Below are 22,811 nucleotides of genomic sequence, written 5' to 3'. Positions count from 1 at the left end.
GAGTTGGTGTATCCCTTTTCTCGTAGTCCACTGACAGAAGTCATGACTGCGAGGCGAGTGTCTCTACCCAAAAGGGAAGCTACGAAGCCATGATATCTGTAGAGCAGACATAATGTCAATCGAGTGTTCTGGACCAACAGAAGCTCTCAGTTAGTGAAGTCGCATGCCTGTCATCAGAGCTGGCCAAATGAAATTTGACTGGGGACGACAAAATTCATGTTTCATTAGCACCTCTAAGGCAAAAACGTTGAAGTCATTTAGATTATTATATGTGAGTCTTAGCATTATACTGCCAAGAATTGAATGCAGGCAATGCCATAATGCTAGATCACATCTAGTAACGTCTTTTAATGAGGTTACTTTTTCCTCCTATCGGGTAGGTCTTCATCCTTTATCTGACTTGAGTGTGGCGGTGTGTGGCTTGGTCACCCACTTCCCCGGCTGTCGGGTTCCGATGAGCCACGGAAAAACGGAACCTCAACGGCCGGACCAATCTTGAACATTCAATCATCAACAACGACATCCGCAACTCTCAGCTATAACATCCGCAACGATCCGCCTGGCTCCATGGAAACGTGATGCCTGACATTGTATGAGCGCATTCTCATTTCCGATCATCCATTGCCGCGCGCAGCTCCATGTCAGGTCAAGAGACCTCTCCACAGTCTCCCCCCGCCAATACACCTAAGCATCGACGACCCTGGACAGCAGCCGAGGATGCGACTCTGAGGACTCTTGTTGGACACTTTGGTGCTAGTAGGGGATCTGAGGGTAGGTGGAAGGACATAGCATCTGGCCTTGAGGGCCGGACGGCCAAGGTGAGTCGCTATCTCCGCATGCGCCCCAACGCGATCATTACCCTGCATGATGCACACTCACTGCTAAATGAGACGAGATGAGACAAGACGGGGACTGACTGCCTTTTAGGATTGCCGAAAAAGATGGCTTCACTCATTGGATCCCTCTTTGCGCAAAGGTCGGTGGACATCTCAAGAGGATGAGATCCTCCTCTCAGCTTACGCTCGACTTGGACCGCTTTGGAATGAAATTGGTAAACCCGCCACTTCTGCAGTTACCATATAGTCTAACGCACGCTAGCGCTTCTCATTCCTGGGCGAAAGGATGACCAATGTTCCAAGAGATATAATGATATCTTGAACCCATCTGCTAAAAACCGTCTTAGCGACTGGACTGCCGAGGAAGATAACCTTTTACGTCAAGGTGTAGCAGCGTTGGGCCATCGATGGGTCGCCATCTCATCACGGATACCTGGAAGACCTCCCCTCACCTGTCGTAATCGATGGCGTACGCTCTCACGACTGTCACATAACCGACAGAGCAGATCTCAAGGCACTACCCCGTCATCCTCGTCTCAGATGTCCCCATTCGATAATGGGATTTCACCAGCGGCTCATAATCCAAACCTCGGTATTGAGACAAACCATGGAGCGACGACTGACTTGATGCACTTTCCAATGGATGCCGATATGGGTCATGACCAAATGGGATCGAGCTTTCTCGACTCAGCCTTTTTCGACACCTTTACAGGCCCTTCCCCATCGCCATTGAGAGAATCCGACCCAAGTGATGAAACAGAAACGCCGAACGACGTATCTGCCCCAGGTGCTGCCTCAGAAAATACTGCACCTGTTCCTGATCTTTCTTCGAGTATCGCGACCCAGACACAAAGCGACCCTAAACCATGGCCTCAGCCTCCGAAACCGCCCCAAGCGCAGCAACATCAAAATGCTCCGAATGCATCTTTCATGCCATCGCCCTCTACTTGGTCATCACTGGGTACAATGCTGCCACCTGGAACTTCTCCCACGGATCAGAATATGTGGCTAGGAATGACTGGCAACCCTCCAACACCGAAGAACTGGACAGCCCCAGGACCAGCAGACTCATCGAACTCATTGCCCCAGTCATTCACTGAACAGTTTCAAGTACCAGCAGTACCAGGAGTGCCAGCATCAACTCAGCAAACCATTCACCACCATCATCATCACCATGTCCATCATCATTTTCATCACTATCATCACTACCCAGGCAATGGAGATCAATGGCGACAGCTGGAGCAGCAATCAGAAGCCGAGGCGATGCAAGCACATTTACAAAACGAGAACGGGCCTCAAAACCCAGGGTGATGCGCTCAGCCTAACAGATCCCACTTCGCAAAGTCACGTTAGCACGTTGGCCTGGATAAGCCGCCCAATCACCCGGATAAGACACAATGACCGGGGTACAATGTTATGCAGAAAACCCTACCCCAAATCGACACCGACTTCCATTCTGCCAGCCACTTTCTGTCATGTCTTTGTGTTGCTCTGTGTCGCCAAGCAAGATGCAGGCCGACACTAACAACGAAGCAGCGCTCGATATTGTCCCCCGTTAGATACCGCTGTTCTGTGCCCCAACATACCGACCTCTCGACCTCGCGAAACGCCACATACGGATACTGCACATTTTGCCAGGTCAGCATGGTGAGCCTGTTCGCTGCACCCTCCATACCGCATCTCTTGACGATAGCCCGAGTTATGAGGCGTTATCCTACTGTTGGGGTGATCCGCATATATGTCACATCATAGAAGTTGATGGTCAACAAGCTACAGTCACCGAAAATCTGTATAATGCACTCCGGAGGTTGCGATTCGTTGACCGAACGAGGCATATTTGGGCAGATGCGCTTTGTATCAACCAAGCGGATACGACTGAAAGGACCCATCAAGTCGGATTGATGAGAAACATTTACTCATCCACCATAGAAGGAATATTGTGGCTTGGGGAATTCTCTGGCATCAGCGAAATAGGCGCGAACTCAGTCGCACAACAGACTGTTGCAACGGCATTCAAATTGATCAGATCACTGGCTGAAGACCATCACTGGAATTCTCAAGAGCATGCACAGTCGATGGCAAGAGAAGAAGCAGATGCCCTCACTGCTCTGCTGAATCTTTCGTGGTGGCAGCGAGCCTGGACTGTGCAAGAAGCGGTTCTCCCGAAGAAAGCAACTCTGTACTGCGGAACAATGCAACTACGGCTATCGGAAGTCAAGCGTGCGCATCTCATGTCCGTAAGTCATGATCGGAAGGGATGCTGCATCACAAATCCTGAGTGTTACGACGTTCTCTGCAAGTTCTGGGACTGTATCGAAGGGTTTCGCCTTCTACAAGAAGAATCCGATAGAGATATTTTGGTGAGAATGGCTTTGGAAATGTTTCGGTTTCGCCATGCATCTGATTGGAGAGATTGCGTGTACGCATACTTGGGTCTAGGGAGCAGGGCCTTGGCTGACTATACTATCCCTCATGAGATGGCGTTCAAATATGTTGTGCGTTCGCTTATTCAAGAGTCAAATAATCTTGGACCTTTGATTCGCATTGCGGAGCATGCTGAAACACGCTTAGCGACTTTGCCTTCTTGGTGTCCTGACTATGGATTGTCTTTTCCGGAGACCTACGAGAACTTGGACCAAGAGTTTGGGTGGCTTTGCATGTATAATTGGTACCAAGCTGGGGGTAGGGACGGGCCAACTAGTAGGTTTTCACTTATCGATTCGAGACTTGAGCTGCGAGGCATTGTCATTGATAAGATCACGAACGTCGACGGGCCGATTTATAACCCCGATACAAAGGACGATGTTCTCTCTGCCTGGCATCATGATCGAGATCCTCGCATCTGCTGCCGAGGATCATATGAGGAAGGCGGATGGTGCGAACTCATGCGTGATATCTTCATTGTTTTCTCCAACAAGCCTCGAGATTACAGTAAACCTCGCACGAGAGCTGGTTTCGAGGCAATGATTAATTCCCTTTGGGATCCCAGATCTCAACTCTCTGTCTTCCAATATCAGACCTGCCATACGGAAACGAGGTTGGTTGGCCATGCGAGAGTAGATATGCAGGCGGGAGATGTTCTATGTGTTTTGCTTGGGGGAAATATGCCATTTATACTAGGACCACTTGATGATGGAGTTTTTGGTTATGTTGGGCAGGCGTTTGTTCCTGGGATCATAGATGGGGAAGCCCTTCAACAGGGACATGGGTTGGAATGGATCACCCTGGTTTGAGCTTTGGACCAGACGCCATAGTGATGTTAGTGATTTCTACTGGTTAACGGCAGATCTCATCTACTTCAACATAATAGTTCGTATGTGAACAAAATAAAACAAAATCAGTCTTATGAGCGTCTGATCGTGAAGAGAAAGAAAGCCTTTTCTCTTCTGTTTTTCTTTTCTCTTCTCCTTCTCATTTTCCTTTTCGAATTGGCTGCCATGATGAGCGTATGCTTCTGACTGTTTCCCATTCGTCAAAGACCGAGAAGTTACCTCTTACCGGGAGTGAAGAGGAGAACCTGAAACATGAGTAGCCAAGAAAAGCTAATCTTGCGTCAAGCAGGGCCAGCTCGTGAGACATTCTGCCGTGATTTCGGCCCTGGCTTTCGCTCCCCCATCCTCGCCTCTATTTCTCTGTCGAGCGGTAAGTGATGCAAGTATGTGGCGTTGTCAAACAAACATGGCTCACCGCTTTGCTGAGTATGTATCCAGCCAAAAGGTCAAATACTTGAAAGTTTGCATGGATGGCAATTGTATTGTATCGAGATTCGGTTCAAGACGATCAACCAACTTTGGCCTCGGAAGAGACAACAAAGTACCGCAAAGTTTAAACTGAAGGCTGTACGACTCGGAGAGGGACGTGGACAGATCCCATCTGCGACATCTGCATGAATTATGACCGGGCTAAGCTGCAGTCGGCTCTGAATGGGTATATACCCTCTCCACAAGGATAAGCGAGATCTGAATCAAGATCTGCTGGCTTTCAGTGCCATTCGATATCATTCTGCACGATAAGTTCCAGTATCACATTCCTATCAATTACTCATCAATGAATACCCCCGCAGTGGATGCTGTAGGTTCCAGATGAGATTACGACCTTGATCAAGGGTCTTTTTGTCTTAGCTGTGCGTCGATCAAGGTTGATGATACTCTGTTTTCGTAGAGTTGCAGACCGCTCTGGGGGAGAAGAGATTAGGCACATGCGAATATTGCATGCGTGAGTAGATAATAATCAGTACCGGTGAGTGTAGCACAGATGATACAAAGTTCAATAGTTGGAGTTAGAAAAGAATATTTGGATGTGAAGGTAGACATCGAGTGATGATCTGCGACTATAATATTACATGGCTCAGCCCGTGTCTACCTCATCATTCTCGGTAAGATATATACTCCTCAATTTGTGTCTTCAAGTCAATGACAATCCAGTTTCCGTCTTGGAATTGACCTATAATGAGCGGTCCTGCAAGCCACGACAGCCACCCCCTCAGTAACGACGCGGCCTGTCCGGCAGATGTCCCCGCTTGTAGGCCTCATTGAGACCCTCAGCCAGCCTATATTACCATTTCGGTCCATCTGCAGCACGCGATTGCAGTGCAATTGTAGGCGGCGCATTTAGTGTAGCTGTTCCGTGTTTGTTGACGCTGAGGAGCGCAATCATAAACAGTTGGCCCTAACTATGGAACGCTTCGGCCCGCAGCGATCCGTAAGGGCTAACTAGCATAGCTTGTCGTGACGAAACTCCGAGACACGGGCTGGCGCGAGGGGGGGGGGGGGGGGGGGGTAAAACATGCAGACCGATTGACCTCCCGAATACGATCGGTCCTTCGAGATAACAGTTTTCCTGGGCTGTATCAGAATCTCACTCAGACATGCTTCCTTTTTGAAATGTATGACTGGCTGTTAACTGCTGCTACTGGAGGAACATAGAGACAATCATCTCTGAGAAGCATTTCTGTGGCGTAGCTGACCACTGAGCTAACGCTGTCATAAACAAGGGTTCAACTCAGCTGCAGCCCAAGTGCAAATCTTCTCCTATTACACTGACCATGTCTTGCCAATGAGGGGTTTTGGCCTGCAGCATTGACCACTAGCTAAGCCGCAACTCGAAACTAGCAAAATCAGGCAGAAAATGGTCGCTGTATGTGACGACAATTGGCTACGGAGGGGATATCAGCTTGCAACATACCCTTGATCGTGCATTCCAATAGAAGAGTATGTTCACGATCAGCAATGTAGTGTCTTGTACATGAGAAGAAGGAGAGAATAGAAGCATATGGTATGAGATGGAAGAGAGTGAGAAGATGTATAAAAAGATCAACCTGCATCTCGAGACGATACTCCTCCTTCACTTCATCACTCACTCACTTCACCACACAACACAATAGCCTTTCAACCCAATAACATCTATTCAAAATGTTTGTCTACCAAGGAAAGATGAACTGGTGGACGTACGCCAAGGACGAGACCTTCGTCGTCATCCTCCCCAACGGCCCAGTCCGCGTCGGTGACAGCGTCTATCTCTTCTGGAAGTGGACAGTCGACGCCAAAGGCGTCAAGAACGGAAACGTCTTCCAGACCATCAGCGTCGACTCGGTCACACAGACCAGTGCTACTGATGTGACCTTTGTCCTCAAGGGCTCATGGTACAGCTTCACCGTCACCACAAAGGGCGGGTATGAGAACATCAGCATCATCATGAGAAACCCCCAGGGCGGTGTCAGCGACCCCATGCCCCTCAAGCGTGAGTGGAAGTCTGACAAGGAGCTCACTGGCACGACTCGCATCTGGACTGGAAAGTTCAAGTGGATGAGCTTTGCGCGGGACGAGCATGCCATCTTCATTGTCCCTGATGGCTTTGGTGAGGGCAAGCCTATCATCTCGACATGGCAGTGGACCAAGGCTTCCAACGGCAAGACGAAGGAGCCGTCGTTCCGTGCTGAGACCCAGAAGAATGTCACTGGGCTTGGAACTGATACTGTCAAGTTCTCGTACAAGTCTTACTATGATATCAAGTGCACTTGGGACGGTAAGAAGGATCAGCTTGATGTTTGGGTAACAGAAGGTGCCCACAGCGAGGATGTTGGTGACATGATCCGCTCTGCCATCATTGAGCGTTCAACTCACTCTCAGTAAGTTGGCCACTCGGCGTATGGTAGCTTTGCTAACTTGCAACAGTGACTTTAACCCTCCTTTCCCTGCTCCCACCAAGAGTGAGTGCGATCACTATCTCCCCCAGCCCCAGGCTTCTCTCCCTCGCCTCGTGTGCCCTCTCCCATTCCCCAAGGACCTCCTTGAGACCCTCGCACACACTGCCGCATACGTCGACCAGTGCGGTTACCTAGCCAAGTATGCTCAAGATGTACGTTTGACTCTTTTCTCCATCTTCCGACGCAGGCTCACTTTTCTTAGCGCTTCGCCGCCCTCGATGCCGATTACCACTTCTCCCTTGAGCAGATCAAGGCTCTCAAGATTGAGATCGAGAACATCAACAAGACCAAGGGTGACCTCACTACTGACCGTGACGCCGCCATAGCCAAGGCTCAGAAGCTCCAGGAGGCTCTCGACAAGGCCTTGAAGGACGGTGAAGGCTTCCAGAAGGAGATCGCCAGACTCAACAAGGTTATCTCTGACGACAAGCTCAAGGATGCCGAGGCTCTCAAGCTCCTTGAGAAGACTCGCGCCGAGCTCAAGGCCTCTCAAGAGCTGTGTTCCAAGTTCCAGGCTGAGATCGCCCAGAAAGATGCTCAGATCGCTGAGCAGGGCGCTACTATCAGCAACCTCCAGAAGATCATCATCACTCTCGAGACTACTATTGCACAGCTCCGTGCAGAGATTACAGTCAAGACCAATGAGAACGAGCAGCTCGCCAAGGCCAACATCACCCTCGAGGGCCAAAAGCGTGACCTCGAGGGCTCCGTTAAGGACCTTCAAGATGAGCTTGCTCGTGCTCAGCAGAGAATTAAAGAACTGCAGGAGACTGCCAAGAGCCACGCGGCCAAGGACAAGGAGATCCGTGATGCCAAGGCTCGTGCCGATTCTGAGGCGGCTAAATCAGAGGAGGAGGCTGCCAAAGCTTTGGCTGAGGTTGAGAAGTACAAGCAGTGGGCTTTCGACAACAAGGTTAAGATAGATCTCACCAACTACTGATGCCTGGGATTCCTGCCGCTGCACTTGGTTCCGGTGGGGCTCTCGTGTCATAAGATGTTGAGATATTGTTGGGTTGTAGGCGCCATCTGCTTAGCGGCCTGGGAGCTGAAGAGGAGATGGGGCGTGGAGAGGACAGCTTAGCTGCTAAGTAGTCCTGATATCTAAACTTAATATATTCCCTTTGTTATCAACTTTACCTGCCGAATGTTAATGTTCTCTGTCCACTAGGGTATGGTTGGCTTATCATATCAACGTAACACCATGCGAAAGACAACCAGTGATGAAGCCTATCAGAGTTGCTGTTCAATGTTCATATACGCCAAACTCTATACAGCTTAAAGAAATTCTATCCCGCGCTAAGGTGTGCCATCTATCCCATCGTACATAAAAGTTCCATCCAAGACACATGTGCTCGCAAAATAATAACCCTTGGCCAATTTGCTTGATGGATTATCGTTGAGCGTTCTCCTCCATCACAGGCGCATCTGGACCCTCTGCTCGAGACTTCTCAGCATCCATCTCCTGCTTATGCTTCTTGCCCAGGAATGGGAAGAAGAAGTATGGATGGAAAATGGTCAAAGTCCATACGGCAATGAGAATCATGGCTCCGTCAAGGATTAGGAATGTTGTCTCGTTTTGCATGAGAGAGCTGCCCCAGCCCATCTGCATTTCTGGGATACTAGACAATATTAGCACGAAAAGTCAAGGTCAGATCTGAGGAGGGCTTACCGGTAGATGCAACGGATGATAATGGCGATGTAAGCAACGGTCAAGGCGTAGACAAAGACCTTAGTCTTCTTGTCACTTGCTCTGATGACCTTGACGTTTCCGTTGCCAGACGATTCACTCTCCGTAGCAGTCTCATCACCAGCCCTGACAGCAGCACCATTCTTGATAGCCTTGTGTCTTCTCCAGATATAGATCATCATCAGGCCACCACAGAAGATCATGTTTGCCATCTGAAAGACAACACCAGCAACAAGAAGACCAGAACCAACATCAAGCATGCCCTGGTCATTGTTGTCTCCATTAGTGGCAGCTGAGGAAACACCACCGCCAGCAGCCTGGATAACAATAGAGAAGAAATCCGTGCCAACAAAAACCCAGGGGTATAGAACAGGCTTAATGAAACTGTATTCTCGACCGTACCATAGCACAAGATGTTTGAAAGTGATGGAGATAGCAGCGGCGACTAGTGTCGGCCCGAGGATGAGAAGAACGAGTTGAATGACGAAGGCGTTGTAGACCCAAGGATTTGAACTCATGACGATACGGCCGCTGTAGCCGATGAGTTCGAATATCGTCCCGATCGCAAGCCATAGCGTGTATGACCAAGTTCGTGCTTTGATACCGAAGTACAGTTGTGGTATAAGCGCCAGTGCGTGCGCCACGACAAAGAAAACACAGGCGCCTAGTGTAAAAGTGTCGCCGTAAAGTGACAACTCAGCAGGACATCGTTCGGAAATTCCATCTTTACATGTTTCGTAAGTGGGCGGAGGATAGTTCGTACCATTGTAGGACATTTTGACGCTTTCAACCTCGATCTGGGGAAGAAGTTTAAAGGAGCCACTTTGTTTTGTTATCTTGGAGGGCGAGTCGGATATAAAAGCATGGTGATTTTCTGGAGCACGTCCTCCGTGGGGCAGCCCATGGAGAATATTCCGCATATATTTACGGGGGAGGAATGGAATTGTGGATTTGATTACAGGGCGCAGTTGGACAGCCAAGACATGAGAATAAGCGAGGTGCAAATCCATGGCTTGGCGTTTGATCCTTCGATTCGTCTGTCTCTCTTCATACCAAGACAATACTCTTCAGACAAGATCACATGGCTTATCAACACACATTGTATCTTAACTATAAGTAAGCCTTAAAGCCAAAAGTTTACAACAACACAAATAAAGACATCAGTCGAGGTCAATCTCGTTCTAAACGCGTAAATCTTGGCATCGTCAGCACGGGCTAACGACGCGTAGATTACTTGATAAGCTCGCATTCCCCGAAAACCCCGATTGGTCCGTCACCTTTCAACAGTTCGCATTTCTCGTTTTCCTCGCTTTTCTCGCGACGAGATGCAGGCATAAGATTACGTACACATCGTCTGAGGCCTTGGGTATCCACATGCAAGAGATCGGAGGTTTCATTCTCATGTTGTCCCGTATTTCCGGTCCAAACCAGACGGACCGGAGGTTTAAGCTTAAATCATATGGTAATACATTGATTGATGATGCCCTCAACTTCTGCCACTCGGTCAGATAAATCTCGGCATCTCGGTAAAAATAACACATGAGGTTTTTTACCTTCTAGGCAGAATAGACTCCATTTACCTGTTCTCTAATATCAACTCTCAATAAATAAGCCATTTAATATATGCTTTTATCATGAGTCAACCATTCCGTATGCATATTAGTAAGGCTTATGTCCATTATGCCAGGTGGTCAAATCGTGGATAAAACATAAAAAACACAATAAAAAACACATTATGTTCCCTCGACGAGGGGATGGTAATAGCACCAATTGTCTATTGTTGCACCAGCAGCCAACTGCTTCAGCTTCTCTTCTACAGCTGTCGAGTTACTAATCTGAACATAACCATCGATACCAAGCAAAACAACACAACATGATGATACATGGTCTCAGTCATTCATGGCGACCTTGACATGGCCAACTCCTCCATGAATCACACATCACACTCCCCTTGACACTATTCGGGTTGCTTAACCCCATAACTCCCAACGGTCTCATTGGCATAGTTCAAGTAGCACGATACCAAGACTGTAAAGGTCATGGTTTCATGGGGTATCGGATGCCTTGACGCTTGGGGTCTCGGCAGATGCCGTAGCCCCTGACCCACCGCCTGCCCCCCTGTCGTCGCGCCATGTCTCAAAGCCACACAGAACAGACTCACCAAGGACTTTAGAGAATTGTTCTGTATTCACTGGGCACGAATCGCTCAGCAAATATTACAACATTAGGTGTTTTGATGGATTTGTGCACCTACTGTATTACATACACATTCATGAAAGCTGACGTAATCTTTCTCGCAAGCTTGAACCGCTGTTCAAGCGCATGTTTTGGTTGGGATGAGCTCAATCTGACCTGGCTTGCTGGAAGCTGAGGTGGGCATGAAGTCATGATGAGTTCAAGCAGTGTCGTAGCTCGAACCACGTCGCCTGGACTGACTGCCAATCTGGGGACCTGGTATATGAAAGCGAAGGCGCTACGACTTGCCCGATAAAATAGCCTCCTACTTTTAGAGTCTGGATCTATTCCACTAAATAGCCTTGCTAATGCCTTGCTAGATTGGCAACATTTGGTTCGAAGTCGTTCATACACATCACTGAAGGGGTGAAATTATTTTCTTTTAACTCGACTATGACTGTCTTCTGGTTCATAGTAGCTGACGTACGTTCAGAATGCCCTACCGGATGAAATGTAACCATCCACTCTGACTTACGCAGCCCACCCACAACAGTACTCCGAATCCGGTCCATTAGGCTTCTGAAAGTCTTGCACAGTGCTTGTATGTCTACAGGAAAGCTATCATCAGTTTACTGAGCAAGGATATGGGTCTGCGAGCCAACAGGAAGTTGACCGAATCGAGCGTGATACCTTTCGGGCCACGAAGTAAGTCTTTGCTGACACCTTGCATCCCAGCCCTTCCGCGCAAGAAATCGTGGGAATTGTCCGCCGCCTCTTTTACGGGAGAAGCTGTGAGTGCATGTATTTACGCCGGATGATAGTAGAGTGATTTCGAGGAAGTACCTATGGCTTGACTGCGGCCTATAAGGTTAAGCTTTAGGCTGCATGCACAGGTGACGAATGAGAACACGGTATTTTCCCGTCAATATCAGCTCTTACCCAGAAGCTTTCACGATGACCAATAGATTTCGAGGAAGACTGGGTCGCAGGGCAAGGAATATTGCGTTGAGACGGAATTCATCATCAGAGGTATCTGCTCGGACTGTGCTATGGTTGGGAGATCGACGAGTAGCAGACTATGCTGATTTGGCTCTTGCTCGGGTAAGTAACGGCCGAGACGACAGACCCTGGTCCAATCTAGAACTTGTCGACCTTTACCAACAACTCCATACCACTGGTCTACTATCTGCGACTGACATTCGTGATCAAGTAACGCATCGGGCCGACATAGCCGTTGTTTTTCGGTGACACACTGACAACAGACCGTTTTAGAAAAGTACCGAGTTCAGAGCCGACTCCCAAATGCCCGACTATTCGGGCGTCCGGGGACAAAGCTCCAGATCTCATTAATGATAGGAACATGGCCTTCCGTAGCGGGCAGTTAGGGTGAAGCTTTAAAGTTCAGTCAAAGCGCCGCTATGCGGAGTGGCTTCTGACAGGATATCTAACTGGTGAGTGATCCTAGCTAGTCTTTGTTAGACAGTTGGCCTCTCCCACTTCCCGTAAACACATACATTCAAGCTATCGACGATTCCCCGGTATGCAACTCAGTACGGCCACCTATCTGTAATTCGGGTGGCGAATCAGAATTGACATGTTTGCGATGACAGTGAGCTGTCAGCCCCCAAACGAGTCATTCAACCACCAATCTTCAGGCGCTCCAATGAAACGAAACATTGGAACGAAACAAATGAGGGGCTGCTGTCAAGTGTCAACTTTATACAACATACAGCTTTCTGGGCCATGGATTGGGTTCTTCTAGCTCACCTACTGGAAGCACGACTTCAAGACCTCTCACCCTTATGGAAGCCGATCGTGCTGATGCGTACCTGTCTTTTAGTTTACAGCAGCACACATCAAAGCAAAGCCATCTCCTTTCAGCTCTAGGTTGCGAAGTGAAATTATAAAAGATCGACACCATTTCCAGAAATGTTCTAGCGAGCAACCCCAGCTCTCACTGCCGGGAATCGCCCAATGGTGATGCTGATCCGGCAGCTCTACCCCTCGGTAGCGCGCGCGAAGGGCGATCAGACCCGTCTAATCATACGACCCGGGCGGTGCAGAACGGTACCTGAAAGCAACTATCGTGTAGGAAATTGCCTTAGTGGCCAATCATGTCGCCACATACGTCATGTTTCGGGTGCGAATGCCCGTCAGCGAGGAAGCTAGTAGTTAGGTATCCGAGTATTCGGTTCCTTATCCGCTTGGCTAAGACTTCTTCCGTTTCTGGTTGACATCTCTCCTTTGATGACGTCTCCATCACTGTGAGAGATATTTCGAGTAACTTTGTGGGCAGGAATCCGTCGCTGCGGCCATGCTTCTGTTGATCTCTTTGCCCCTTTTCTCCCATTAAGGTTGTCTACCATGTCTTGAAGATCACGATAGCCACCATTGTCTTAGGCAACGTTACTTATCGAATTGGCTCAAAGCCACCCATTTATGCCCAGGTTTCTCGAATGCTGGGGTCTATAGTGGCAAAGCCGTCAATTCATACTCTGTTAGCGGTAGATTAGGAAGGATTCATCGAAACGCCCGTTTCAACGGCTGGAAACACTCCACTTGATCTGTTCTGGGGGCGGTTTGTGGGTGCAATCGGGATGTTCTGCAGCGAAATGCCAAGTTTATTTAGCTGACGCCACGGAGAATGCCAATTTCACTCGGTATACCGATATCTTGGAATAGGTAAATAGGGGAGAGGGGCTATTTACTCCATTCCCCCGCTGCCCGTTCTGCCGTTGTCATTAAACACACTCTATTGTCAAACTGCCGCATCATGTTTCGAAATCAACAAGCATTCCTTGGCCAGTTGCCTTCCAACATGGACTATCATGCCTTATTACATTCGCAGATTTACGATTACTTCCTCTCATCCGGGATGTATAGCTGTGGACAAGCACTTCTTAACTCCGACTATAACCTGCGGCACCAAGTCATGCATGCTGCGGCCCAGCGATGCACTAACGAGCCGCGAAATGCCACACTCTCTCTGTTAGACTCGGGTTTTGGAAGCTCATATTCGTCACCATACGAGGAACAATGTCTCACAGAGCCAGTGGATCTATCGAAGGCAGAAACCGAGCCTGCGTTGTACCAGTGGTTCTGTACTTTTTGGGACGCCCTGAATTCCACTCAAGCCCATGCTACTAGTATTCCGGTGCAGGACTCCTACTTGAGCTATCCGCCAGATTTGCCTCAACATCTTCCCGAGTCTGATTCAACGATAAATCCAGACTGCCTTGGCCTTCTGTCGGTATGTCAAAGTTATCTTGTTAGTCTTAAACCCTTCCTAACCTGGACCTTGAAGGGTATAGATTTTATTGAGTCATCACCTTCGGAAGTGGAGAGCTTCACATTAAAATGCGCCAGCTGGCCGCAAATCGCCACGCACAGCGATACAGCATCAATAACGTCGAGAAAAATACGAGCAGATAGCACCCCATATAGCGATACGGCATCGATAACGTCAAGAGAAACACGAGCAAGTAATGCAGGGTTATTGTCTTTCCAAAAGGTGCTTGATGGACTGATGAAGCATAATGAGGGAATGCTTAAAGAACTGCGGTCACAGGAGCAGAAAAAGACCGCGAAGCGTTTTACGAAGCGGCCTGACCCTTCAGAGTTGTGGAAATAACAGGTACACAAACCTTGAATGATGGGAATAGATCTTGGTACTCTGAGCATCAGTAAATGTTGTTCTGTGAAGTGTTTTCGTCAGCTCTGCGACGCAGGGGCAAGTCATCAGTGTGCTTCCTCTGCCTCTTGTAGTCCTTTTAATGATCTGGGCTCGAATCAGGCGAGCTTTTATTGGGGCGGCACAGCAAATTGATCTTCTTCTCCTGCCTCCCTACAGTCCACTCTTCTAAACGAGACTATCACTCCGACAAGCATCGAGGATGTGCACAGACTACAAGATGACCCGATACAATGAGTCTAGGTATAATTCGGGGAGGTAGAGCTTAAGCAACTCATGTTCTAGAAGTAATCTCTGGTGTTCTTAGAGAAAGTCGCAACAGAATGGCAGCTTAACAACGCACTGACAACGCACCCTTTAGCTTCGTTTTTGGATCATTTGCCGCCAACCCGACTCTACGGCCGGCGCTTTAGTCGATCAGCTCAGCCATTGCCTCATTAAACCCCCACAGGACCTTGACTTAAATGAAGCTATTCGCATAATTGTGACGAAAGACAGCTCAAATCGCAATCAACCGGGAAGGTGACTCTCCGACTGGCTCACTGGCTGAGACTCAGTGAGATTAGCAGTTAATTCTCACCTAGGTCCTCTACCAGAGCTGTAAGTGGCAGGTTGGGTTGTCATCGGTTTGAGAGAGCTCTGAGCCGGGTCGCAGAAGGCAAACAGGCTGCACTCCCTCCTGGAGGGTAGTCATGAAACATCCCTTCTATGAACATTGAAGAAAACCTTATGGTCGACAAAAAAATTCCTTTTTGGGCAGTGACGAGAGCTTCAAGAAGCGTAGCGGAAGGCAAGGGAACGCCAAGTTAAATGGAGGCTTTTGCCCTGCCTAAAGATGAGTACTTTGTTAGGCTTTCGTAATCATGAATGGATCCCACGATTTGGAGATAAGCAATCGCCAGCCATACTTATCGATAAGATAGATGCTTATCGATTGCAAGATCAACATGTGAACTGTTGATAACCGGGCCGGTCATTCTACAGCTATGCTCTTAAGACCTAGTAAGCTGAGTCCGAAAAAAGCCCGACAATGCTTGCTCCGGACCGGTAATACTATAATCCCCTTCTAGAAGACACAAGAACACACCAAATCCGAACACCGAACGCCGTGACTCAATATCCGCATTATCTCAGAGCCTCATTGAGCTTAAACATCAACAACAAGTCGGCATTACCGGATGACGTACAAAAGATCTGGACTCGTTTCCCCTAAAATTTCTCTCTTTATTGGTTATAAGATGCGGCTCTGTTCACGATGATGAAGCGTATTTTTGTGGTTAATTGTACGATTCAGCTATAAGGCATTGAAGATCATGGCAACCAATTCTAACTCATCGCAGAATACCAGTGACGACAACCTCCCACAAAAGAAGTTCGCATTTGTTGAACATGAAAGCAACAAGAGAGAACTTCGAAGCCATGCTATGCGGGAGCATTGGAAGAATAGACGACAAACGATGAACGAGGAGAAGCAAAAAAGACAGAAGCGTACTCAGCATACACTATTGCCGACCCCGACGACGCAGTCGACAATGTCTGATGAGAACTCCGAGTCCTCTAGTTCAGTACTGAACACCAATGCATCATCTGACACAGCATTGATACCTAACAACGAACTAAAATCAGATTTGGAAGGCATTCCGCATCAGATACTTTCAGGGGCGAATCTGGCGTTGGGGTCGAGCCGGCTTGACCCTTTCGAGCAACTGCCCATGAAGCTGTCGGTCACACATCACAAGCTTCTCCATCACTGTGAGTTCCATAAACCCAACAAAACAAACAAGTGCTTACCGTTACCAGGGTTTAGCGCTCATGCCGCTATGATGTTTGCGCCATCGCTTGATGGGGCCTTCAGTCCTATGCGCGACGTATGGCTGCCCCTCGACTTGTCTAATCCGGCATCGTTCAATGCACTCATGGCGCTTTCAGCTGCGCATCTCTCTCGGATGCAAATATTTGGTCAATCAGAAGTAGCTCTGGAGTTCAAGAGCGAAGCGGTGAGGATCGTTCAGCTTTGGATGCAGGACCCGGAGCGTGCAGTGTCAGACGATGTCTTGGCTGCTATCCTGCGTCTACTGACATACGAGGTATGTCTAACTGCCTCTTCACTTGCATCTGAAATACTAATGGCAGGAGGTTTAGAGGTACTGGGGAACCGAGGCTGAGTGGATCATCCATCACAAGGGTCTGATGAATCTTGTCGAGGCTCGCGGCAGTATAGCGGCACTCAGCAGCAACTGGAGGCTTGAGCTAACGACCTTCCTGTGGGCCCCTCATTTCTCCTTCTTTGTTGAGATGCTAATATTCCCAGGGTCTCATTGATGACGAGGCCGACTTGGTTCGATTGTTCCAATCAAATCCAAGAGTTACTCACTCATGTTTCGGAGCTCTCATCACATCCCATCCTAAGAAAGGGAAGTGACCTGCGAAATCTTCGGAGCTTATTGCTGCTTTCGTTCATCCAAGATATTGGTACATTTCGAACAAACCTCCTCAGGACCACCCCGGTGCATTACTCGGCGTTTCACGAAGCCATCTTACTATTAAAGACTCACCGCCAAGACAACGAATTGGATACTGTTCGTCCCGAGCTGTGTAGCGACTTGGAATTCACTCGGCTTGCCTGTTTGCTGTTCATCTGCGTGCTCTTGCAAAGGTCACCCGCGGACTCCCCCCACGACATTGGAACCTACCAAGAAGGAGGTTGGAGCTTCCAAAGGCTGGACAATTTGAATCTGCTCAATTTCTGCCTCGAGGCAAACCACTTGTCCTGGCATGATTCTCTCGAAAATCTGAACAGTATTCTGTTCTTCCATTTCAGTGCATCGGAAGGCACAGGGCTTGATCCAGATTACGTTCGCAGCATGGCGACAGTCCTTGCTTCTTTAAGTGGTGGCGCTCGGTATGCTGTGGAGCGATGTCTCCTGGAGACTTTATGCAGAGCAAGTGGCGGTGAACAGAACCTCCTCGAAGAGAAGTTTACCCCTGACATCCTACTGTCGACGATATCTGGACAGTGAAGATCGCTGAAATAATACGTTCGGGGTCTACTAGACTTACATATTGGGCATGGGCAGACTGGATCGACTAGGATACAAATCGTTCAGTTAGCTATGAAATGTGAAATGCTGTTGATCGGCTTCAAAGTATTCTGATTTCTCCAGTATGTGACTAATGATATAATTTTATGACTAATATTTGCACGAATCCCTTGACAGACAAGGCCGAAAATGCTCAAGCACGGCATAGTTTAGCGAGATCTGCATATTCACAACATCAGCTGTAACAAAGCCTTTTGATAAAACTCACCACTTCACACAATACAAAATCAAACTTCTCCCGGTTAAAGAACGTTCAGTGTTAGGGCCTGATACTAAGGTATAAACGCGCAGCTGGGCCGCTTCTAGTTGAGACATGCTGTGTTATTCAGGCCCTGGGTGGCTCACTTGCCGGATTTGGTAGCACTACTCAGCCAATGATCGGCCCTCAAACTTCGAGCAAGTATGAGGACGGCATGTGATGACCGCGCCGAGCTTCTCATAAATTGTTGAGAAAGCTGTTGAAGTTAGAGCAGATATTTTAGGAAAAGACACAAAGATTGTTCAATATTGAGACATTTCGTTGAGAAGTTTTTATATTTACATCTTATCCTGGAGTTACACAGCCCTTCAAATAATTTGACTGTTGAATCTAAAATACCGTGAAGGATTAAAAACCTAGAGGACGGCAGTATTGAAGAAAGATCTGTGTCTTCGGTTTTATTGTATGTTACTTGCTGTGTAGATAAATTATATGGAACGAAGCTCAAGTCACATATCCACCGAATAGGCACATGAGCTTCTGAGTACCCTTCATATGACCAATAATATTGAAATGATGGATGACGCCCAACCCGTCTTGGGAGTTTCAGGGGCCAATTTTCGAATCGTGTTCAATTAATTGGGATTTCGCAATCTGTCGGCTTGACAGGCCTTTGAAGGTCCCTCATCAGCTTTTATCATCAACTACTCTAGCATCCATCCTATCGCTATATAAATGCCCAAGTTGCCATAACTTGGAGACCTCCCTGGTCCTTAAAGATGAGCCATCATCAGAGGAGCGGTTGGTGAAAGGTAGTCTCAACTTCGATTCGAAGACCAGCCGGCTCATGGTACAGAAATACCACCCACTGAGTGTTGTTTACCCATGTTCAAGTCCCTCCTGTACAATCATATCCTCGTTGCAGCAAATCCATGCAGCTCTGTAAATGGAAAGAATCACGCAGAAATAGCTAGTGACAACCTGGATGTTCTGTGGCTTACGTCTAATTGAACAAGTAGTCTTACCTAAGGAAGTATTTAGCGGGACCGGCATTCGGAATCCGGTGATGGCTGGTGATCATTTCCAGTCCTGATGGGCTTCAGATCTACGGACTTGCATTAGCTCAAGCCACACGGTGATATCAAGGGACACAGAAGGCATTACGTCGGCTTCACTAGCAGGACTTCAATTGCCGGTAACAGTTTAGAAGACGATGTTCAGCTGTGAAAGCCAAAACGTAGGCCATGGCTACTAGTTTCTACACATGCTTAAGGGTCAGCTAAGTGTTGTAAGCACAAGTGAATTACCAGGGAGTTTATATGCCCTTGATGCGCCTACCAGCATCGCCAGTACTTAGGGTTGGGACATTCAAAGCTCATCTACCATTACGGGCGAGGGCATATCAGGCCTAATGAAGCCCTGGTTTCATGTTACTAGAAGAATCACGCTCACCAGTAGACCTGCCTACCTACTCATTAGGTCTATAGAAAAGGTTTAATCCGTTCAACTTTGCGGTAGTTACTGATCGGCTCGTTTGGCATCTATTAACCTGCTTATACCAATTATTATTCCTTCTAGCATATCATGTGAACAAGATCCGCCGACGATAAAGCTCTCAAGATCCCTCAGTGCATTGTCGGCAGATAGATGATACCGCTACTCGTAGAATAGTGTTTCTAAACTTGGCAATTGACAGCAACATTCCCTGCTCATCTTTCAGCTGAACTGATCCGAAAGATCCGACGATATCTTATCTACGATCAATTCCCATGCTGGGGTAAGAGAAGTAGACAGGGGTTACACCTAGGGCTGCCGGCTATAGTTTGTCGTATTCAAGAGGGCTACCCATTGGGTACGAGTTGCATCAAGGTTTACAGGCCCCATTTTGTATATGGCATTATAAGTTCTGGCAAGAGTATTCGGCCAATCAAATATTGACTTCAGCATTGATTAATGTTTAACAGGCCTAGGATGTAAGAGGACACAGAATAAGATGATTAGCAACAAGTATATAAATACACCAACACCTCCGCCTTCTTGCTTTCCAATCATCAGTACAACCACATTCGACTTCTCATCACGATATTCTCTTGTTCTCTTATTCACCATGACTGTCAAGAACGGTACCTATTTCGACTTTATCATTGTCGGAGGCGGCACAGCCGGCAACATCGTCGCTGCCCGCCTCGCTGAGAACCCCAATGCCCGAATCCTCGTTGTCGAAGCAGGCATCGGGACCTCCAAAGACAACGAAGAGATCCGCACCCCGGGACTCGCCATGGACATCCGAGGCAGCAAATATGACTGGGCCTACAAGACAACAATGATCAAACGGGATGATTATGAACGCATTGAGAAGCCAAATACTCGCGGCAAGGCTCTTGGCGGCAGTTCTTCACTGAACTATTTCTCTTGGGTGCCTGGTTCCAAAGGCACATTTGATATGTGGGAAGAATACGGTGGAAAGGAATGGACTTGGGAACCTCTTGTTCCCTATCTGAGAAAGAGTGTAACTTACCATGACGACGCTGGGTTGTATGCCCCAGAACTTAAGAAGATTGGCGCAGGAGGGCCGATTCCAATTGCCCATGCAGAACTCATGCCAGAAATGAAACCCTTCCGCGAACTTCTCACTACGGCTTGGAAATCTACCGGTGAGCCAGTCTCTGAGAATATTTTTGATGGGACGATACGCGGTTTGGTTCATAGCGTCAACACGATCTACAAAGGTAGACGCTCGGGAAGTTTTCTTGCGGTAGCAGGCAAACAAAACATCACCATCTTTCCTGAGGTTCACTCGAAGCGGCTGATTATCGACCAAGCAGACCGTACTGCCAAAGGAGTGATTGTCATCACAGCCTCTGGGGAGGAGCTCGATCTTTATGCCACACGTGAGGTTATTGTATCTCAGGGTGTGTTTGAGACCCCGAAGCTTCTTATGCTCAGTGGCATTGGTCCAAAGGCTGAGTTAGCCAAGCACAGCATTCCCTTACTCGTCGACTCGCCGCATGTCGGTCAGCATCTTCTGGATCATCCAGGTGTTCCTTTTGTCTTGAAGATCAAGGATAGTTACTCTATGGACAACCATGTCCTACGCAAGGGTGCTCTTCAGGACAAGGTCATGTCGGCTTACGCGAATGGTCATGCCGGACCTATGGGATCACCTTTCCTTGAAATGATCGGGTTCCCTAGAATCGATTCATACCTCGAGAAATCTCCCGATTACCGCGCTGCAAAGGCTGCGAATGACGGCCTTGACCCCTTCTGCCCATATGGTCAGCCCCATTTCGAGCTTGACTTTATTCCTCTTTTCGGCAGTGCTTTCCAATGGCACTTCCCGCACCCTAACAAGGGAAGCTATATGACAGTCATGGTCGATCTCGTACGTCCTGTCTCAGAGGGCGGCGAAGTCACTCTCAACAGTGCTGATCCCTTGCAACAAGCGAACATCAACTTGAATTACTTCAACAACGACCTCGACATCATTGCTATGCGCGAGGGTATCCGTTTCTCTTATGATGTGCTCAAGAATGGAGAAGGGTTCAAGGATATAGTTGAGGATGAGTACCCTTGGGACATGCCACTGCACGATGACGAGGCTATGAAGAGGACGGTTCTGGACCGTTCGCAAACCTCATTCCATCCCTGTGGAACTGCTCGTCTCGCCAAGAGCATTGAACAGGGTGTGGTTAGCCCTAGTCTTCAGGTGTATGGGGTCAAGAATCTTCGTGTCATTGATGCTTCTGTGATTCCTGTTATTCCGGACTGTCGTATTCAGAACTCGGTTTACATGGTGGCTGAGAAGGGTGCTGATGCTATCAAGCGGGATCATGCAGATTTGTACCGCTGATTGGGATTTGGAGGTTCTAAATCGCGAGTCAAACAGTTCATAGTCAGATGTCAAACTTGAAACTGGCTATGCTGTCATAATTTAGCAAGAGTCCATCATACAAACATTTTCGCATCACCATAATTCCATTGTCCAGTTTTCTAACCTTGGCTATGTCACAAACTTTTTGGTCAGAGTGCATGACTATCTCAAACGTTGAGAATTATGGTGGCGACAGACGCAGGCATTGAAAATTGACAATGGACGAAGATTCCTGCTCCTTTCGCGATGTAACAAGGACTGATCATCATATTTGCCGTTACCCGCGGAAGGCCGAGGCCAATTGCCGGATAGCCACTCGAGTCAGCTGTCCAAAACAAAAGTCTAAGCTACCCTACACCTTTGAAGCAACCCTCAGTAGACAGGGATGTAATGCCAAGCAATGCACCGACCACCTGCTCGTGATAAAATGACATCATAAATCTCGATGAGGCTCAGGGCACAAACAATCCATGTCAATTGGCGATTTCGTACGCGCTCGCGCTCTACTGAAGCGATAGGGCACGTCGTATTAATTACTCACACCACAAATCAGCGCCGAGAAACAGAGGAAATCCAAAGCGTGGGCATCCGTCTCTAGCAAGTTTTGTTAGTGCGACTTGGTGCCTGGACCCTGATATGATGCCTGGTTCGGAAAATTTACGCAAAACACCATTGGCTCTCCCGAAAAACCCCCATCGCCACCTCCAGTAGAGCTTGCATCGAAGCTCTCGGGCGTAGAAACAAAATAGAAAGCGCAGTAAAACTCTCTTTCGCTCTAAGAATTAATTGAAGAATCTGGATCTTGAGGTCTTGCCGTCATCGATGCAAAGCATCTTCAGCCCTGTATGACGCGGCCGCAGTGGCCGTGTGACTCTCAATTTTTACGAGCGGCAATTCAATGCGACGCGACAAACGTTGGTTCAATGGAGACAATCGAGTCTCTAATTGGTGCATCGGCTCTGGTATTTATTTAGATTGGCTTCCTTTTTTTGTGAGGCACGGTTAAAACGGCGCGCCGGGTGAACGGCTTGAATGTGGTGAAAAGT

The 22,811-nt window shown here is 48.1% G+C and overlaps 7 protein-coding genes; 6 read left to right on the top strand and 1 right to left on the bottom strand.

The window, feature by feature from the left end:
• Positions 1-638: 638 nt before the first annotated feature.
• Positions 639-2,147, top strand: FFUJ_09986 (probable BAS1-transcription factor; the record flags this gene model as incomplete). XM_023568050.1 has 3 exons in its annotated part: positions 639-818; positions 928-1,051; positions 1,099-2,147. The coding sequence occupies 3 exons, from the start codon at positions 639-641 to the stop codon at positions 2,145-2,147; spliced, it is 1,353 nt and encodes a 450-aa protein (XP_023435406.1).
• Positions 2,148-2,344: 197 nt separating this feature from the next.
• Positions 2,345-4,069, top strand: FFUJ_09987 (related to heterokaryon incompatibility protein (het-6OR allele); the record flags this gene model as incomplete). XM_023568049.1 has 2 exons in its annotated part: positions 2,345-2,390; positions 2,475-4,069. 2 exons carry the CDS (start codon positions 2,345-2,347, stop codon positions 4,067-4,069), a joined length of 1,641 nt encoding a protein of 546 aa, XP_023435405.1.
• A 2,178-nt stretch (positions 4,070-6,247) lies between these two features.
• FFUJ_09988 (uncharacterized protein) lies at positions 6,248-7,981 on the top strand (the record flags this gene model as incomplete). XM_023568048.1 has 3 exons in its annotated part: positions 6,248-6,963; positions 7,010-7,193; positions 7,244-7,981. The coding sequence occupies 3 exons, from the start codon at positions 6,248-6,250 to the stop codon at positions 7,979-7,981; spliced, it is 1,638 nt and encodes a 545-aa protein (XP_023435404.1).
• A 450-nt stretch (positions 7,982-8,431) lies between these two features.
• FFUJ_09989 (related to phospholipid-translocating ATPase) lies at positions 8,432-9,504 on the bottom strand (the record flags this gene model as incomplete). XM_023568047.1 has 2 exons in its annotated part: positions 8,432-8,660; positions 8,711-9,504. The coding sequence occupies 2 exons, from the start codon at positions 9,502-9,504 to the stop codon at positions 8,432-8,434; spliced, it is 1,023 nt and encodes a 340-aa protein (XP_023435403.1).
• Positions 9,505-13,721: 4,217 nt separating this feature from the next.
• On the top strand, positions 13,722-14,259 carry FFUJ_09990 (uncharacterized protein; the record flags this gene model as incomplete). XM_023568046.1 has 2 exons in its annotated part: positions 13,722-14,153; positions 14,215-14,259. The coding sequence occupies 2 exons, from the start codon at positions 13,722-13,724 to the stop codon at positions 14,257-14,259; spliced, it is 477 nt and encodes a 158-aa protein (XP_023435402.1).
• Positions 14,260-15,907: 1,648 nt separating this feature from the next.
• On the top strand, positions 15,908-17,614 carry FFUJ_09991 (uncharacterized protein; the record flags this gene model as incomplete). XM_023568045.1 has 4 exons in its annotated part: positions 15,908-16,346; positions 16,395-16,681; positions 16,737-16,858; positions 16,906-17,614. The coding sequence occupies 4 exons, from the start codon at positions 15,908-15,910 to the stop codon at positions 17,612-17,614; spliced, it is 1,557 nt and encodes a 518-aa protein (XP_023435401.1).
• Positions 17,615-20,001: 2,387 nt separating this feature from the next.
• On the top strand, positions 20,002-21,744 carry FFUJ_09992 (related to alcohol oxidase; the record flags this gene model as incomplete). Its single annotated transcript, XM_023568044.1, has 1 exon — positions 20,002-21,744. One exon carries the CDS (start codon positions 20,002-20,004, stop codon positions 21,742-21,744), a length of 1,743 nt encoding a protein of 580 aa, XP_023435400.1.
• Positions 21,745-22,811: the final 1,067 nt, after the last annotated feature.

This window comes from Fusarium fujikuroi, chromosome FFUJ_chr09 (assembly GCF_900079805.1).
Source record: "Fusarium fujikuroi IMI 58289 draft genome, chromosome FFUJ_chr09".
NCBI lineage: Eukaryota > Fungi > Ascomycota > Sordariomycetes > Hypocreales > Nectriaceae > Fusarium > Fusarium fujikuroi.
This window is presented reverse-complemented; position numbering and strand designations above follow the sequence as displayed.